At 43.5% G+C, this 19805-nt stretch overlaps 1 protein-coding gene and 1 long non-coding RNA gene across 2 annotated transcripts in view; one reads left to right on the plus strand and one right to left on the minus strand.

Moving 5' to 3' along the window:
- Positions 1–19805, plus strand: part of LOC311039202 — a 765206-nt gene that overhangs the window by 388739 nt on the left and 356662 nt on the right. The window lies entirely within an intron of this gene.
- The window catches only part of cnksr2a (connector enhancer of kinase suppressor of Ras 2a), a gene marked incomplete at both ends in the record, with an annotated part of 110504 nt that overhangs the window by 16682 nt on the left and 74017 nt on the right, over positions 1–19805 (minus strand). Inside the window, 8 exons of the mRNA XM_084048866.1 lie at positions 2034–2175; positions 4823–5137; positions 8871–8968; positions 11405–11472; positions 12432–12503; positions 12900–12973; positions 14883–15064; positions 19482–19527. Coding sequence (XP_083904992.1) covers positions 2034–2175; positions 4823–5137; positions 8871–8968; positions 11405–11472; positions 12432–12503; positions 12900–12973; positions 14883–15064; positions 19482–19527 — 997 coding nt within the window. The remainder of the gene's footprint in view (positions 1–2033; positions 2176–4822; positions 5138–8870; positions 8969–11404; positions 11473–12431; positions 12504–12899; positions 12974–14882; positions 15065–19481; positions 19528–19805) is intronic.

Genomic DNA, 19805 nt, shown 5'->3' on the forward strand with positions numbered 1-19805 from the left:
CATGGTCCTTCCATGTGCTTGTGGTGCTCTTTTGGATTTGTGAGATGAAGACTCCCCCAAATAAGGGGGTCCCTTCTTCATCTCTCTATCAGCTAAGGGGGTCCCTTCTTCATCTCTCTATCAGCTAAGGGGGTCCCTTCTTCATCTCTCTATCAGCTAAGGGGTCCCTGCTTCATCTCTCTATCAGATAACCCTTTAAGCCCTGAAGAAGCATCTGTGTCACTTTTTGATTTAAGCTAAAAAGCATTTTTTTACTCTTTGGCTATTCAAAAAATAGCAGATCTACAAGCTCATAGCGCGGCACAGAGTGCCGCGCTATGAGCTTGTAGATCTGCTATTTTAGAAATATCGTTATTTTTTTGCAAATCTTGAGATTTGAGTTTCAAAAGCGAACATTTGTAACTCAAATCTTTGCTTCTGGGGGATTTAACAGTTTTTTGAAAAAACGTATGTCGCCATAATATCAGTGGTTCTTTTTTCCATGTCAAGGACCCCCAAAATGATAATGATAATGATAATGATAATGATATTATATTATATAGCGCTTTTCCAAACAAGGTTACAAAGTGCTTTACATATAAAGGGCAGCATAATAACCACATAGGTTAAAACAACATACATAAAAGCAACACATATAATCAATTACAACAAATAAAACAGTTAATGATGAGAAAGAGCAAATTAGAAGCTGATAGTATGCAACCCAAAAGCAGAAGGCGCAACAGCTATGAAAAGGCCTTAACATAAAGGTGGGTTTTTAGAAGTGATTTAAAAGAAGACACGGAACTTGCAAACCTCAGCTCTATGGGCAGGGCATTCCAAAGCGTGGGCGCCCGGAATGCAAAAGCCCGATCGCCCTGGGTGACGAAATTAGACGTAGGGACTGTAAGGAGAGCCTTACCCGTGGATCTAAGGCGGCGCCCAGGTTCATGGGGGGCCAGCAAGTCTTTGATGTAGCTGGGGGCCAGTCCCTGCCGGGCTTTAAAGGTTATCAGTAAAATCTTAAAATCTATTCTGAATCTAACAGGTAACCAGTGAAGTGCAGCTAGGATGGGTGTAATGTGATCGTGTTTCTTAGTGTTTGTTAATAATCTTGCAGCTGAATTCTGAACCAGTTGGAGGCGGGAAATGTTTTTTTTTACAGAGGCCAGAGTATAGAGAGTTACAAAGGTGCAGACGTGATGAAATGAATGCGTGAATGACCTTTTCAAGGTCTGCTGGTGATGAAAAGGGTTTAATTTTGGCAATGTTACGAAGCTGGAAATAACATGTCTGAACGACGCGTGTGACTTGTGGGTTGAAAGAAAGGTCTGAGTCAAAAATCACACCCAGGTTGCGGGCTGTATGCTTGACATTAGACTCTAAGCTACTGAGCTCTAACTGGACTGACAATGTGGAGTTAGGGGGACCAAAAATAATTATTTCAGTTTTTGACTGATTTAACTGGAGGAAATTTTGAGCCATTCATTCCTTAATTTCTGCGAGGCAAGAAAGTAAGTTGCTCATATTGCTTGCAGTACCGGGTTTTAGAGGTATATAAAGCTGTGTGTCATCTGCATAACTGTGGAAATTAATGTGATATTTACGAATGATATTTCCAAGGGGGAGCATATAAATTGAGAACAAAAGGGGACCCAGAATTGATCCCTGCGGGACTCCACAAGTAAAAGGGACCCGGGAGGGTCATGTATTTAGCCACGGACCCCCATCTAAAAATATATGTTTCAGGGACCCCCGGAAGCAAAGATTCGAGTTAAAAAAATTCGCTTTAAAACAAAATATATATATTCAAAGATTTGCACACATTTTCACGATTAAAAAAAAAATACCGAGTGCCGCACTATGAGCTTGTAGATCTGCTATTTTTGAATGGCCAAAGTGTAAAATAATGCTTTTTAGCTCAAATCAAAAAGTGACACAGATGCTTCTTCAGGGCTTAAAGGGTTAAGGGGTCCTTGGGCTGAAAAAACATTGAAGACCCCTGGTCTAGTCTTTAGGTAGTGTATATATGTAGGTAGGGTAAGGGGTCTTACCTAGGGGTCCAGTCTGCAGGTAGTGTAGTCCAGCCTCAGTCAGGGGGGTCTCGATCAGGTCCTGCCAGGATCGGCGTTGAGACGAGGAGGAACGCCCCGGGGAGCCCGTCTCACTGCTGCCCCCTGCAGGGCTGGACTGGTACTGCATCAATACCGTGGAGGAGAGAGGAGATGAAAGATGAAACGAGACAGAGGGTGATTCACTCTGCTCTATCATAACCCACTTATTAACACATTAACCGCCAAGAACGTAGTCCTACGGTCCATTAAATCCAACTGTTAAGCACCGAGACCGTAGCTCTACGGTCCGAGTGCTTTTTCCTTTTTTTCGAATTTTTTTTTTGTTTTTCAAATTTTCTACACGGACCATTTTCAGTGTAACACCACCCGAAACGGAACTATTTGCGATTCGGTTTTGCCGTTCCAGTGATGTTGCTAGGTTTTCAATGTAATGGGTCCCGGGACCCACAGGTTGTCATTCAGATGGGTCCCAGAAACATTTTATGGGTCCCCAATTACACGTCCCCCCCTTCGTTTTCTTTGATCTCCAATCTCCATATCTTCTATGCGTGTGTGACTGTGTACATTATATCCTGATGCAGTGGATCTCAACCTTTTCAGGCAGCGATCATATAATAATAATAATAATAATAATAATAATAATAATAATCATATTTTAACTGGGGACTCCCCACCCTGAGGAATTAGGAGTTGAGGCACTTAATTTAGTTTGATTCAGTTCCACAGATACATATTGTGAAAATAGCAGATCTAGATCAGTGTGACCCGTTCCTGCTTTTCAAGACCGATACCGATATATATATATATATACATATATTAAAAAATCATAAATATATTTTTTCAAATGTATATGATTCTGTAGTATTAGCACACCTTATGATAAGAAATACTAGTAGTGGGCAACAGGTGGATTTAACATACATTTAATTATAGAACCTTTTAATCATTATTATTATTTTATTTTGTATTATTTATGAATGTAGAATGTATTTTTACTATTTATTGTGTAGCAATAAAAGACTGAAAACACTGGCTTACAGTGGAATTATTGGCAAATAAAGAAATAGGAATTCAAGAAATAATGAAGACAAATACTGACAATGCCTATGAACATTGGCTTGCAGTTATTGCACATAGCCAACATGCAATAATAATATTAGGCTTGTCATTGAGAAAGGAAAATAAAGTTGTCTTTTTGAGGAGAAGTGGAACCTTATAAGTCACTTTAAGTTTAGCATGAGGGAGAGGGTCTACCCTCTTCAGTGAATTAATTGATATGATATCTCTAGGCAACAAAAAACATCCAGTTGCCTATTAAACATACACAAGACAGACGATAGACAACCGGTGGTTACTTACAGCTGCCATTAATTAGTGCTTTTGGTTGCCTTAGTGGTCAAATCAGGGTCAAATGCATAGGCTCAACGAGCCATCGTTAATCTGCTAATGTTACACAGCTGATTGGCAACATGCGTTAATCCACCACATCACTCTGATCTCCAAGCAAGTTGGAGAACACTCTAAAATCGGGGATTTTACTTTGGCTGGTCAATTTAAGATGACAACAGCAACAAAGATTAGTAGTAGACCTGTATGTATGATGATCAGTTATTATTCCAGACAGTGGTCTATCCAAGACGTTTAAACACGTTTAAGAGCAGGTCTCAACCAGCTCCTCATGCGACTCTCTCTCTCTCTGTGAGTAGTGTAGACTAACAGCGAGGGGCTGTGCTGCTGCTGCTGCCACACAACGCTGTTTAACCGAGTTATACTTCTCCAGTACAACGGTGTCTAACCGAGTTATACTTATCCACCAACGGTGTCTAACCGAGAGAGTCCATGCAGATCACAGCTGACAAATATTATATATTATCGGAGCTATTACCTAGTGCGTCCCATGGACGCCACGACGGTGTCATGAATGCGTCCTTTCGCAATATGGTGCGTCAGCGACGCAGGACGCAGGCCTACGAGCATCTCTGCCGTTCCCGTCGGCCTCCATTCTCAAGCGCACACTAAAACTCCATTTTCTCCCTTGTAGTTTTTTCTCCTCGGTCATCACTGTTTAACATAAACCGTTCTAACTACAACATGGCGGCTCCGTTTGACACGTGGTCTGCACTGGGAGACACAGGGACATGTGCACGATGTTTACAAACAGTGCATCGCGCATTCTTAAGGATTTTAACAGGGTCTATGGCGACGTGAAAAAAACAACAATAAAACCTTGGCACTGCTGAGTACATTATGAGATTAACCTCTGGCGGTGGATGTGTTAACGGTTTCATGAAATCACATTTACATGTTCTTAATTTTTTGTTTCCTTTTTTGGGGGGTTTTCTGGCCTCCATTACACCCAAAAAGAACGGAACTTTGAACAATTCAGCGGGTTTTCTGTGGTCTGGGGTTTTCTGAATAATTAGGCCCAGGAAAGTGCTGTGATTGGCCCGTGGACTTTGATGTCACAGTCCAATTAATCCCGCCCCCTCTCCTCCCCTCTTTTTCAGGATTCAAATTAAAAACTAGCAAACGTAGCAGATCTACAAGCTCAAAACGCGGCACAAATTGCGAATCTGCTACTTTTGATGCTTTTGTGTGACGCTGTAATATGATCAAGTTACAAAAAAAACGCAAAAGGTGAATATTATGGAGATGAGAGGTTTTTCTGCCCGACAACAACGACGTATAAATATTCTGCCAACGAGTGAAACCGTTTTAAGGTAAAAACCCACCAGCACCCGCCTCCAATGTGAGCGCAACACACTGACCTCTAGGTGATCACAGCGGTACTGCAGATCACTGCTGCCGCTGCCCCCTGGCTTCCTGCCGCTGTGCACGGTGCCGCCGCCCCCCAGAGGGCCAGGGTGGTACTGCAGCTCTCCTACTCCTCCTCCACCGCCCCCTAGAGGGCCGGGGTGGTACTGCAGCTCGCCCATGGCGGGGGGCTCGCCCAGGCACAGGCAGTCCTCTTGGGAGGAGCGAGAGCGAGCCGTCTCCGTGGAAGACAGGCGGGTGGTCCTGCCCTCCAGGTGGGTGGTCCTGCCCTCCAGGTGGGTGGGCCTGCCCTCCAGGTATGCACTCATCTGGGAGGGAGAAGGGGGGAGAATCATCAGTCCATCAGTGTGTGAAAAGCCAGCTTAAAGGGTCTACACCATGAATTTTAACTTTTTCTTCTTTTTTGTGTGTTTTTGGTCTCCCCTACCTCTCTTCTATCCTCAAAAATACCCCAGTTTGAACACTCAGGCTTTCTCAGCAAATCTGGGGTTTTCTGTAAATTGGTCTAAAAACAGGCCAAACTGAATTGTTCGGGCTAGTGATGTCACTAGCCCGAACAATTCCTCCTGTTTTTCAGTTAAAAAAAAAAATAAATATTTTTTTTTTTTTTTTTTTTACTTTTTCCACACAGAACCAGGAGATAACATGCATACAAACTGGCTCAATAGCGCCCCGTGCCAAACAGGACAATGTGGTATTGCAGGTGAAAGTGCTTTATAAGCCTGAGAGAAGTTAGTTGGAATGAGTATATCTGAGGCTTGATTTAGGCTCAAACCTTTTGAAAAACGTTTGAGGGACATAAACAATATGATATTAAATATTATTATTATTTTTTAAATTCATGGTGTATTCCCTTTAACTATTTGATTGCCGTCGACGCGTTATCGAGTCGATTGCTAGGTTTGTCCACTTGGCCGTCGACGCGTTAAGACGCGTGTTTGTAATCATTGTTATTTTAGAGGCTGTTATTGCGGTCTGATCTTGAATCCGAAGTAGTAAAACTGTAGCACAAACGGATACGGAAACTAGAAAAAGTGCTCCTCGGAGCACAAGTCTCCGCCAGGTCAGCTAGGTTATTATGGCCTCCTGGTGGCGCTATAATAGGCCAATGTGAAAAGGGTGCCATTTCTTCTTAGGCCTTGCACGGCAATCGGACACTGCATTCATGAGTTGAGGCATTTTGTTCCAAAATTGTGGTTTGCTAAATTAGACCAGCTGGTGGCGCTATAACAGGCCAATGTGAAAAGGGTGGCATTTCTTCCTCGGCCTAGTGGGAATATGTGTGCAAAATTTCACAGAAATCGCACACTGCGTTCATGATTTGAGGAATTTTGTTCAAAACGGACCTATCCTGCAAACTTTAGATGTCAATGTTAGCCAAGTAGGATAGAATATGAAGTATCGGACACATCCATCTTGATCACATGACTATAGAGAGACTGTGTACCGATTTGTGTGATTTTTGAACAGAATCTGAAGGAGTAAGCAAAAAAATGTGTTTTTCAAAACTCACCTCCTGGTGGCGCTCTAAAAGGCATATGTGAAAAATGCATGGCAAAGGTTTTTCCTTGGCCTCTAAGGAGTGTGCATGCAAAGTTGCACGCAGATCGGTGCAGTTATAGCTAAATACGTGAATCGGCCTGTTATAGCGCCACCATGAGGCTGATTTGAAAGTTTTCAAGTGACAATTCTTCCTGGGCCAAGTGGGAATATACGTGGAAAATTGCACGGAAAGTGCATGCTGCGTTCATGATTTGAGGCATTTTGTTCAAAATGAACCAATCCTGCTAACTTTGGAAGCCAATCTTAGCCAATCAGGATGGAATATGGAAAATCGGACAGATCCGTGTTGATCACATGGCTATAGAGATACTGTGTACCAATTTGTGTGTTATTTGGAGAAAATCTGTAGGAGTAACATTAAAAAATGTGTTTTGCAAAAGTCGGCCTCATGGTGGCGCTATGACAGGCTGATCTGAAAAATGTGGGGCAGAGGTTCTGCTGTGGCATCCAGGGAGTGTGTGTGTGCAATTTCACAGCGATTGGGCCAACGGTGGTGGATATTAGCTGGTCGCAGACAGAAGGACGGACGGACGGACGGACGGACGGACGGACACACGGACGGACGGACGGACGGACGGAGGGTAAAACATACTCTCTCGCCATGCCTATCGGCCTGGCGGAGACAATAATGGATTTAACGTCATGCCGTTCCAGTCGACTCCATGTTTGTAGTTTTTGCCTGTATCTCTGTTCTTTTTTTTGTGGCCATTTTACCGAGGAGACGCGTGTTTCCAACGGCCTGTAGCGAGGGCGACACTATAGCTCCGGATGCAATGTTTTGCATCCGGAGCTATAGTCAGAGACTCCTGCTCCGGAAACACACAGTGAATCGATCGATAAATATGGATCTAAACTTTTATGACAACTTTAAAACTAAAAACACGAAAATCGCTTGGCACTGGGTGAGTACATTATGAAAATACTCTGGCAGTCAAACCATTCCCTGCCATTGACGGAGATCTCCATCTTTTAAACAATAAAAATCCACACGAGGGCGCTCTAACGCAACTTAGGAATGATCCTAGGACCCTGAAAGAAGGAATGGACAGATGTGCTGACGTCATCCCAAAGAATGACACTCCCGTCCACTCCTTCTTTATCGGTTTTAGAAAAACACTCCTTTCTCTTTTTTTTTGGTAACAGCCGACCGGGACAAAACGGCCGATGGCGGTTACAAAATGTTTCCTCTGGTGGATAGAGATCAGACATGCTTTGTTTACATCCACGTCAGTGGTGTAAAGTAACTAAGTACATTTACTTAAGTACTGTACTTAAGTACAATTTTGAGGTATTTGTACTTTACTTGAGTATTTCCAATTTCCAATACTTTTACTTCTACTCCACTACATCTCAGAGGCAAATATTGTACTTTTACTCCACTACATTTACTTGAAAACTTTAGTTACTAGTTACTTTTCAGATATAAATTATGATATAATGAAACATACATTAACCACTTTAGCCCTATTTTATATCTAGGCTATTTTCAAACATTTTTGTACTTTTACTTTTGGTACTTTAAGTACATTTTGATGCCAATACTTCTGTATTTTTACTCAAGTAAATTTAGAATTTCGGACTTTTACCTGTAACAGAGTACTTCTACAGTGCAGTATTGATACTTGTACTGAAGTAAAACATTTGAGTACTTTTTCCACCACTGTTTACATCCACGTGCACATCGCGGCTGCCGTGGCTCTGCAAAGATCCTCAATATAAGTGTATGTGTGTGTGTGTGTGTGTGTGTGTGAGTTTGCGGGCGTGCAAGTGTGTTGTAATGTAAGTGTACTGTTCATGCTTGCCCTGAAACATGACTGTCATACCATGACAGTCATGGTGCCATGTCCCCCTGGCTTTTCGCGGTGTTCTATTTGTTTACATTGCCAACTCTCACATGTACATAAACGTTCAGATTTCAAATATAAAGTGCTTACCACCGAGCCACGGATGTTACCTCGCGATGCGGACCACATTTAGTACCCGTATCTCCCGTATTGTAAAATAAAAAGCATTTTAATCCCATCGCCGGCCATTTTCTTTTTTCTTTTTTTTTGTAATGTATCAGAGTGCAATACACCTCCCAACCATTAGGTGTCGCATGGTTGAAAGTATCGGAGAAAATGGCTGGCGATCGGATTAAAGTGCTTTTTATTGAACAATACGGGAGATACGGGTACTTATCGTGGTCCGCATCGCCTTGTAACATCCATGGCTCGGGGGTAAGCACTTTATGTTTGAAATCTGAGCGTTTATGTATATGTGAGAGTTGGCAATGTAACACAAATCAAACACTGCTATAAACCAGGGGGACATGGCACCATGACGCTTGTATACAAGCGTCATGTGAACCATGGCTATGTTCATGCCTCCTTGTGGATGTGTATACACTGGAGTGTTGTACTTTGCAGGTGGTGAGTGTGTGTGTGTGTGTGTGTGTGTGTGTGTGTGTGTGTGTGTGTGTGTGTGTGTGTGACTCACAGACGGGGGCCGGGGGTAAGTGTCATAGGGGGGAGGGGGGCTGTCCTGTTTGGGGCTGGAGGTACTTTCATCTTCCTGGTCACTCTCACTCCAGTAATCTGTGTACACACACACACACACACACACACACACACACACACACACACACACACACACACACACACACACACACACACACACACACACACACACACACACACGTAACAAGAGCATTGTTACATACAAAACGAAAGATGGCATACTTGTCAAACACAGCAGACAACAATCATGGGTAAAGGAAACAACGCCTCCTCCACATTGAGCGGCTTCCTATAATAGTTGATATTGAGCAGTACCTTGCTAATTGTTTAGCCCTCCTTTTGGAGAGGCCGGCCATTTGCAGGCCCCTCACAACCAACTTGTGCCCTATTGTTATTATTACGAAGGGTATTAAGAGGCTGAGTGTAGGTTAGGTTTCTCTCCTGTGTCGGTGTGTGTGTGTGTGTGTGTGGGGAGAGTGTCGGGTGTGATTGGATGATTGTAGGAGAAGGGCGTGCCAGCAGCAGACGCATCCGTTCCTGATTGGTGGCCAGAGGGAGGCTTCAACTTTAAAAGGCTGTCAGCGGGCCGGCGACAGCGAACCCGTTCCTTCTCGACTTCCAGCCCGTCCGTCAATTCCTCTGTGTTCTGTAGTAGTAGCCATTTTGTGCATGTGAAGCCGAACAGATATGTAGTACTCTGCAAACACTTGATCTAAACTATAGATCTAGATGCTTACAGCTCGATCCTAACTCGGCCTTGGCCGATTAGTATCATCATCTTGTGATCTATTGTTCTCAGCTAAGAAGGGGGGGGGGGGGGGGGGGGGGGGGGTTATTATTATTATTTGTTTGAGCTTTGTTTTCCGATAGGGAGGTTAGTATTTGTATTTTGTTTTCTGTCGTGGGTAAGTAAGAGGTTTGTCTTCTAGTTTTGTTTTGTTGTATCTATTCCTCCGCCCCTGAATAGTCTTTGTAAACCCCTTTGGAGAATAAAAAGAAAAGATCGAAAAAGCAAACTGTTTGGACGGCGGTTCTTGGGAGTTGGGAAGGGCGGTCTTCCACACCATATGTTATGTCTCGGTTCCCCTAGGCCGGGGCGTAACATATATGGGGGCTCGTCTATTTTCTTTTGTTGGGTAAGTGCGTTTTTTTTCTTTTTTGTACTTTTGTATTTTTGATTGGCAGTTGTGATAAGGTTAGAATGGAGGAAGAAGTCATAAAGGAGTTTAAGAAGGGTCCCTCACGAGAAAAATTAGAAAGGTGTACAAAGGACAATCTGTCAGGCTACCAAAGATAAAAAACCAAAAGTGTACATCAGTAGCCTAGCTGAGAGATGGTCTGCTCTAGCTGATGATATTTTAGCACTTTGGTTAGGAAGGCTTCCTCTAAGCTGTAATCAAAAGTACAGCCGACCTCCAGAATGAACACCTCCCTATGGTTCTCATTAACAACAAACAATGACATCAGGGTGTTAGCTGTATGTTAGAGAACATAGAATCATCGTTACACAGGTTAAACATGCTCGGCTTCACAGTAGAATGCTTATACAGCATGATGGAGGACCTGAAAATAGAAGAGATATTTTTTTTATGTCAGATCCACTATTCTGTCATGCCTACTTCTGTAGAGTCTCCTGTTTACATGGCACCCGTTTAAGATGTGGGACATGGTTTCAGCTATTTGTTCATGACCATGATGTATACAGTGAGGAGCATGGTGCCTGGAAACCAGATGGAGAGGTTAAAGGAGACATCCGGGCATTTTCAGTGTTATCTTTAATGTGTTGCTTAGCACTCACCAACATCGAAAGGGTCGATGCGTTAATCCCATTGAGTCCGTTTCGTCCCGTCTAACGACCCCCTCCGTCGGCATAATGGAGGCGCGAGCATAGCAGAAATTCGCCTATTTTAACAAATGCAAAGTCTGTTTTTTTCTCCTAGTAGTCATTGTGGAGTCTCATGATACCCTAACAGGCGCTGAAAGTCCCGACGAGCTAACGGCTAATGCACAACGAGCTAATGCTAGTTGCTTATTTCTCTCCCAGTACCTGGCAACTCGTGTTACCAGGCAGGGAAATAAGCAACTAGCATTAGTTGCTAGTTGCAACTAATGCTCGCGCCTCCATTATGCCAACGGAGGGGGTCGTTAGACGGGACGAAACGGACTCAATGGGATTAACGCAACGACCCTTTTAATGTTGGTGAGTGCTAAGCAACACATCAAAGATAACACTGAAAATGCCCGGATGTCTCCTTTAAGTTTAGATGGTAAAACCTGCAACCTCGCTTTCAGAGTAAAGACAACACACACACGCACACGCACACACACACACACACACACACACACACACACACACACACACACACACACACACACACACACACAGGTTTGCATTATACATCAACGTTTTAAAACAGTGATTTTATGAGAAAACTAAAACTAACGGACTTAGAGAAAATAATGTCAAAACGAACTAAAACTAAACTATAATGAAAAATCCCAAACTATTCCAACCTTGTTCCTGCCGCATCCTCTCTCTCTCGGCGTAGCCCACGGCGGCCATGTTGAGCCGGCTCAGCCACCTGCACACCGAGGGGAACAGGAAGAGGACGTTAACACATTCACTGCCAAAGGTTAATCTCATAATGTACTCACCAGTGCCAAGATTTTATTGTTGTTTTTTGTTTTTTTCACGTCGCCATAGACCCCGTTAAAATCCTTAAGAATGCGCGATGCACTGTTTGTAAACATCGTCCACATGTCCCTGTGTCTACTAGTGCAGACCACGTGTCAAACGGAGCCGCCATGTTGTAGTTAGAACGGTTTATGTTAAACAGTGATGACCGAGGAGAAAAAACTACAAGGGAGAAAATGGCGTTTTTGTGTGCGCTTTAGAATGGAGGCCGACGGGAACGGCAAAACCGGATCGCAAATAGTTCCGTTCCGGTGGTGTTACACTGAAAATGGTCCGTGTAGAAAATTGAAAAAAAAAAGAAGAAAAAAAAGGAAAAAGCACCCGGACCGTAGCACTACGGTCTCGGCACTTAACAGTTGGATTTAATGGACCGTAAGACTACGTTCTTAGCGTTTAATGTGTTAATCGCTCTGACGTCCCTGTGTCTACGCTGGGCAGCACACAGGAGGAGAAATCTGTCAGAAATGTCAGAAGATTTTCAATAATTCTCCAAAAGCACACACCGTCAAGGACGTGTTTTGACGTGTACTGGTGTTTTCAGTGTTAATGCTTGTTTTTTGAGTGGTGCCAACCACTCCTATGTCTGACTTTGTCCGTGTGTCCGTCCGACCGTCCGTCCGTCCGTGCGTGACCAATCAGCACGGCTGATTGTTCAAGCTTCACGTGACACGTGACAATATGTTGTCGCGTGTCACGTGACAACATATTGTTGCTGATTGCAGCACAAGGATGCAACCAGTTACACTTTCGAAGGCACCACTCTCTTCACACTGGGTGTGATTATTTTTTTGTCAGCATTTTGGGCGAGAACAATGTTTGTAACATGTTATATAAGTGCTGGTTTACCTGTTCATGTCGTCCACTCCGTCTGCTGCAAAGTAGAAGCTCTTCACCTTGGGGTGGCATGCTTTAAACGCACTGCAGAGACACACAGAGAAATGTTCATGCATACAGTACTGCCACTGCACTGCCACTGCACTGTACTGTACTCTACTGTACTGTACTGTACTGTACTGTACTGTACTGCACTGCAACTCTATTGTACTCTATCTACATGAAAGCACTTACAGTCACGCACAACATTGTAGGATGTCAACTTTATGAATGGCATACATTTACTTGCCACTATTAACCACCTAAAGCCTAGGCCAAAAATACATACACACACACACACACACACACACACACACACACACACACACACACACACACACACACACACACACACACACACACACACACACACACACACACACACACACACACACACACACACAAACATGCCATGGACAGATCATTTCGTGGAGCACTTACTACTTCTTGCGGCATTCACTGGCCCGGTCGATCTTAAACTCTGGAAGACTGACGAAGCCTTCTGCCTTCTCATCCTGAAGGGAAGGAAAGAGGGGACGAGGGAAGGAAAGAGGGAGAGAGGCAAGGATAGAGGGAGCGAGGGAAGGAAAGATGTGGTGAGGTAAGGAAAGAGGGAGAGAGGGAAGGATAGAGGGTGAGAGGAAAGGAAAGAGGGAGAGAGGGAAGGAAAGAGAGAGCGAGGAAAGGAAAGATGTGGTGAGGTAAGGAAAGAGGGAGAGAGGGAAGGAAAGAGAGAGCGAGGAAAGGAAAGATGTGGTGAGGTAAGGAAAGAGGGAGCGAGGAAAAGGAAAGAGGGAGTGAGGAAAGGAAAGGAAAGAGGCAGTAAAATAATAAGCTGCTAGAACAACGGACATAGAAATGCTACAGATCCCCTGAGGTGAAAAATGAACTATTATTTATTTTTCATGCATTGCGGCAGACTGTAGAGCCGTCCTCTCTGCTCAGTGAATAACCAGTGGTGGAAAGTAACTAAGTACATTTACTTAAGTACTGTACTTAAGTACAATTTTGAAGTATTTGTACTTTACTTGAGTATTTCCAATTTCCAATACTTTTACTTCTACTCCGCTACACCTCAGAGGCAAATATTGTACTTTTGCTCCACTACATTTACTTGAAAACTTTAGTTACTAGTTACTTTTCAGATATAAACTGTGATATAATGAAACAACCATTAACCACTTCAGCCCTATTTTATACCTAGGCTATTTTCAAACATTTTAGTACTTTTACTTTTGGTACTTTAAGTACATTTTGATGCCAATACTTTTGTACTTTTACTCAAGTACATTTTTTATTCTGGACTTTTACTTGTAACAGAGTATTTTTATATTGCAGTATTGGTACTTTTACTTAAGTAAAGAATGTGAGTACTTTTTCCACCACTGGTAGAGAGAAGTGTGAACTCTAAACTAAGCTGAAAGTTAGAATGACTGATAGCTTCAGGGAAGAAGCAGCTCCGGGGGTTTCCTTGTCGTCAATTATAAAGATATATCTGCAGTGGACGGTCCATCGGTTATGATGTCAGCAATTATGATATAAAACAACAACAACAACAACAACAACAACTAAAAACTTCAGCGGTTCGTTGCTCCCAGTACGTTAAAGCAAATCCTTTTCTGTCGGGCAGGGACGTGCACGGATAGACTCTAGGTGGTGCTAGAGCACAGCCTACCCTTTGCCCTCTTGACCAGAAGTGCCCTTTTTTTCTCCCCAGTTTACAGCAGGGGTCTTCAACAGGGGTCGATCCGGGACCCCTCGGGGGGTCCTCTGAGTTACTACAGGGGGGTCCGCCAAATCTTTATGTGATATGATTTTTCTTTTTACCATAACCACTCGAAACCTAGCATCCCTTTTCTGAGGAGAACTTTAGCCAAAAATAGCAGATCTACAAGCCCACAACGCCTCGCGCTGCGAGGCGTTGTGGGCTTGTAGATCGTTGTGGGCTTGTAGATCTGCTTGTAGATTTTTGGCAAAGAGGTATAGGTGTAGAGGGAAAAAAGAGCAGGCCAAGTAAACAAAAAAAAGGATAATTTACTCGAGCACCTGCCCCTCAAAATGTCTGTGCGCGCCACTGCTGTCAAATACATCGACAGTAGCAGATCTACAAGCTCAGTTTTGAGCTTGTAGATCTGCTACTGTTGATGTTTTTTTTATGCGACGCTACAGTAGTATGATCAAGTAGGGCGCTAATTTACATAACATAAATTAAAGATGGCGGATTTGAAATTGCTGAACAATCGCTTTCATTTACGGGCCGTAGAGTTTAGGGGCAAAACGCCGTCCATTCTTTTTACAGTCTACGGTACACACAGGTCATAGGGCTAGGGTCATTAGGGGTCAAAGGTCATGACATACTGACCTCTTCGTTCATGTACCAGTAGAGACAGGTTATAGGGTCATTAGGGGTCAGAGGTCACTGACCTCTTCGTTCATGTACCAGTAGAGGCAGGTGTCCTTCAGGACGAACCAATACTTCTTCCACTTCTGGGAGAAGTATCCTTTAGCGTCTCTCTTCCTCCAGAGCCAGCCCTCACACTCGCCCCGGCCCAGAGCCTTACAGGAGACACGCCTCCTGCTGAGCACCGCTAGGCCACGCCCCCGACCTGCATGGGACACAATGATAATTAGGGCCAGGGTTAAAAAAAAGGACGAATGACAAACAATAGATGTCATTGTGACTGGAGAGCTAGTACGCAGGGCCGGACTGGGACCAAAATTCAGCCCTGGCATTTTGGTCCGGACCGCCCACTGGCCCAGCGGCCCACCGGGCATTTGCCCGGTACGCCAAATGACCAGTCCGCCGCTGCTAGGACGTGGCTTCATGTGTTCATGATCTGAGAAGGATCCTGGAGGAAATTAAGACACAGAAGTAGTGCTGTCAAAGTTAGCGCGTTATTGACACGTTAACGCATGAGCGAATTAACCGCGTTTATATTTTTCTCGCATTAATCGGCCATTTAAAAAAAAAAAAAAACTTTTTTGGTCACACAATGGATCATTCATATGCATCCAGCCAGGTCGGTCATTGATATGTTAATTCACGCTGTTGATATGCTTTTGTAAACGAGGTGTGAATGAGCTGCACGCAAAGTTGTGTGTCCTCTCTCTCTCTCTCTCTCTCTCTCTCTCTCTCTCTCTCTCTCTCTCTCTCTCTCTCTCTCTCTCTCTCTCTCTCTCTCTCTCTCTCTCTCTCTCTCTCTCTCTCTCTCTCTCTCTCTCTCTCTCTCTCTCTCTCTCTCTCTTTCTCTCCCTACCTCACTCGCAAGTCGCGGCTGTGACCGCTTTGGAGGAAAAGTTTCGTGTTGTCTCTCTGTCTGTCTTTCTCTCTCTCCCTCCTTCCCTCAATGTCCCTGTGTGTGTGTGTGCGTGTCTTTCTGACGCTTGTACATCAGTTGTCATAACCTCCATGGTGGGTGTTCAGGGACGTACCCACTGAGCAGCACCTGAGCGCCTCAACAATAGAGTTATTTTAATCTGCTCTGGGACTGAAGGAATGAAAACAGGAGAAGCAGAAACGGAGGGAGAAACACTTCAGATGGAAGAGCCTGTTGGATCCTGTGTCTGTGATGACGTTCCCACTAAATCAAGGACCCTTAAATTGATATGCATTTAAAATAATTTTCAAAAAGAGCAAAAAGAGCCAACATATAATAAAATGATAACAAACATAACAAACAAACAAATGATAAAATGGTTAAATTGATCGTGATGCCATGTTAACTATACTTCTAGCTGTCTAACCCCCTTGACCCAATCGACCCCCTCCCCCCAAGGACCTCACTATGAGAACCACTGCGCTAAGGGCTCCACATGGACCCCCCCCCCTCCCCCCTCCACCAATTAGAACTCCAGCAGTCGTGCCTCAGCCTCCCAAAGCAATCTGTCTCCATAAGAACACAAAGCCTGTGGTGAGAGGGCAGAACATTCCTCTTCTAACCCATTAAAGGTCCTTATAGACACTGTGGTAGAGGTTTTTATCAAAACAAAATAAACAACACTGCGTTTGGTGATGCTCTATATTGTCTGAATCAGCTTTGTTTGTGTTCGTTTAGATGCTAAAAGAGTGACTTTGAGAGCTTAGAGCTGTTTTACCGTACAATGTAAGTCAATGGAGGAGCATATTTAGAATTATCAATTTCTAATCAATGGAGCAATTAATCTTTTATTTCATGTCCAGATTTGGAGTTACATTATGGCAAGATAACTACACAACCCAAACCTCTACCACAGTGGTCTGGCCCTTTAAGATCTGAGGCCGATTCTTAAAAAAAAAAATCTTCTAAATCCTATAAGTTTTCTGGAAAAAAAACGTATGTTGCTCTATCAGTGAAAACCTTTTCATGTTAACTCATTCAATGCCATGCTTATTTATGGAATTTTGTCTCTGAGTGCCACAGCCAAAATTCATTGTAAAAAAAAAAAGAGTGCTTAGGAAGCGAGATACAGCCTTTTTAAGTTATAGGTTAAACAACGAGTGAATGGAGCAGCAAATCTTCAAATCATCATATCTTGGGTTCTGAACATGTTTTTCCAAAAAAAAAAAAAAAACTTTTATTTAGAATTATTTATTTTTTAACTTGATTTTTTTTTTTTATGACGGATTTGACGGATTGTGGCGCACGCGGTGTCAGGCCATGTGATGGATTTGACGGATTGTGGCACAGAATGAGTTTAAGGACCCCCCCAAAATGACATGTTATTGGGGGAAATGGCTATATCTCCGTTCCTCTTGTTTTACTGCAAAAACAATCCACATTCAACTGGCCACAGCTGTGCAACGGATTACCTCGACCGGATACATTTCTTTTCCGAGACTCCCGAGACCCCGGTGTGTGTAAAATGAAGCGAACTCCATGAGGACGGCAATCACGGATAATATTCCATGATTTTTCAAAGGTCAGTCAAATGGCCTCCCACTATTACACTATTACTCTGGCAGTTAATGAGTTAAGGATCCCCTCAGTGTGTCAGGTCTAAAGCTGTAACATTTTAAACAGGAAACAACGGTACGCTGTTTAGAAGAATTGATTTATGTTTTGAGGCAAAGGGAAGTGTTCTGCATCACAGACCATTCATATTAAACCCTCCAGAAAAATGCGTTTATGCGATCGCAGAATTTACCTTACATAATCAGCAAAATGGCGCATAATTATGCGGGGGTAACATTTTTTCAAAAAGGCCGCGAAGCGCATAATATGCGCATCGCATCGCATAATACGCACATCGCATCGCATAATATGCGCATCGCATTGCATAATACGCACATCGCATCGCATAATATGCGCATCGCATCGCATAATACGCACATCGCATCGCATAATATGCGCATCGCATTGCATAATACGCACATCGCATCGCATAATATGCGCATCGCATTGCATAATACGCACATCGCATCGCATAATATGCGCATCGCATCGCATAATACGCACATCGCATCGCATAATATGCGCATTGCATAATACGCAAATCGCATCGCATAATATGCGCATCGCATCGCATAATACTCACATCGCATCGCATAATATGCGCATCGCATAATACGCACATCGCATCGCATAATATGCGCATTGCATAATACGCAAATCGCATCGCATAATATGCGCATCGCATCGCATAATACTCACATCGCATCGCATAATATGCGCATCGCATAATACGCACATCGCATCGCATAATATGCGCATTGCATAATACGCACATCGCATCGCATAATATGCGCATCGCATCGCATAATACGCACATCGCATCGCATAATATGCGCATTGCATAATACGCACATCGCATAATATGCGCATTGCATAATACGCACATCGCATCGCATAATATGCGCATCACATCGCATAATACTCACATCGCATCGCATAATATGCGCATCGCATAATACTCACATCGCATCGCATAATATGCGCATCACATTGCATAATACTCACATCGCATCGCATAATATGCGCATTGCATAATACGCAAATCGCATCGCATAATATGCGCATCGCATCGCATAATACTCACATCGCATCGCATAATATGCGCATCGCATCGCATAATACTCACATCGCATCGCATAATATGCGCATCGCATCGCATAATACTCACATCGCATCGCATAATATGCGCATCGCATCGCATAATACGCACATCGCATCGCATAATATGCGCATTGCATAATACGCAAATCGCATCGCATAATATGCGCATCGCATCGCATAATACGCACATCGCATCGCATAATATGCGCATCGCATAATACGCACATCACATCGCATAATATGCGCATCGCATAATACGCACATCGCATCGCATAATATGCGCATCGCATAATGCGCACACCGCATCGCATAATATGCGCATTGCATCGCGTAATACGCACATCGCATCGCATAATATGTGATTCGCATTTCCACATATTTCACAACTTTTAACATATTTCGCATTTTTCGCAACTTTTCGCATCTCGCATATTTCGCATATTTCACAACTTTCCGCATGTTTCGCAACTTCCCGCAATTTCACCGCATAAAATCGCAAAAAAACCTGCATATTTCGTCGCATAATCAAGAGTTTTAGCCTGCATAATCAAGGATTTTTGCCCGCGTTTTTCTGGAGGGTCTAATTCAATGCCTTTCATTTACAAGGTGCTTCAGTGGATAACAGTGACCCACGTTTCTTCATCAGAGTCGTTTTCCACATTTAGTGCAGAACAGCATTTATATTTGTTAAAATGTTACGTCTGTAGAAGAAATGAAAAATCTCATTGGATTTTTTTTCTTTTTATATCTTCTCTGGGGGTCCCTGGAATAAAACCATTTCAGATGGGGGTCCACGGCCAAATACATCTCTATGTGGGGGTCCTTGACATGAAAGGATTTGAGAACTACAGATTATATCTGTGCCTCACCTTTACACACACACACACACACACACACACACACACACACACACACACACACACACACACACACACACACACACACACACACACACACACACACACACACACACACACACACGCACCTTTACTTTTCTTCCTGGACTTAGACTGCAGAGTGGAGGACTGCTGGTACGTCTGAGAGAGAGAGAGAGAGAGAGAGAGAGAGAGAGAGAGAGAGAGGACAGGCCGTCAGAATTAATCAGTGGCCTTTGTTTGCTGCAAAGCATCCTGGGATATAAGAGATGACAGATCGGTGTGAGAGGAGGTAGTACACACTCTGACACACACACACACACACACACACACGCACACACACGCGCACACGCACACACACACACACACACACACACACACACACACACACACACACACACACACACACACACACACTCCCTCTCTCATGTTTTATCTCA

The sequence above is a fragment of the Gymnoscopelus microlampas genome (genome assembly GCF_963454915.1).
Source record: "Gymnoscopelus microlampas genome assembly, chromosome: 22".
NCBI lineage: Eukaryota > Metazoa > Chordata > Actinopteri > Myctophiformes > Myctophidae > Gymnoscopelus > Gymnoscopelus microlampas.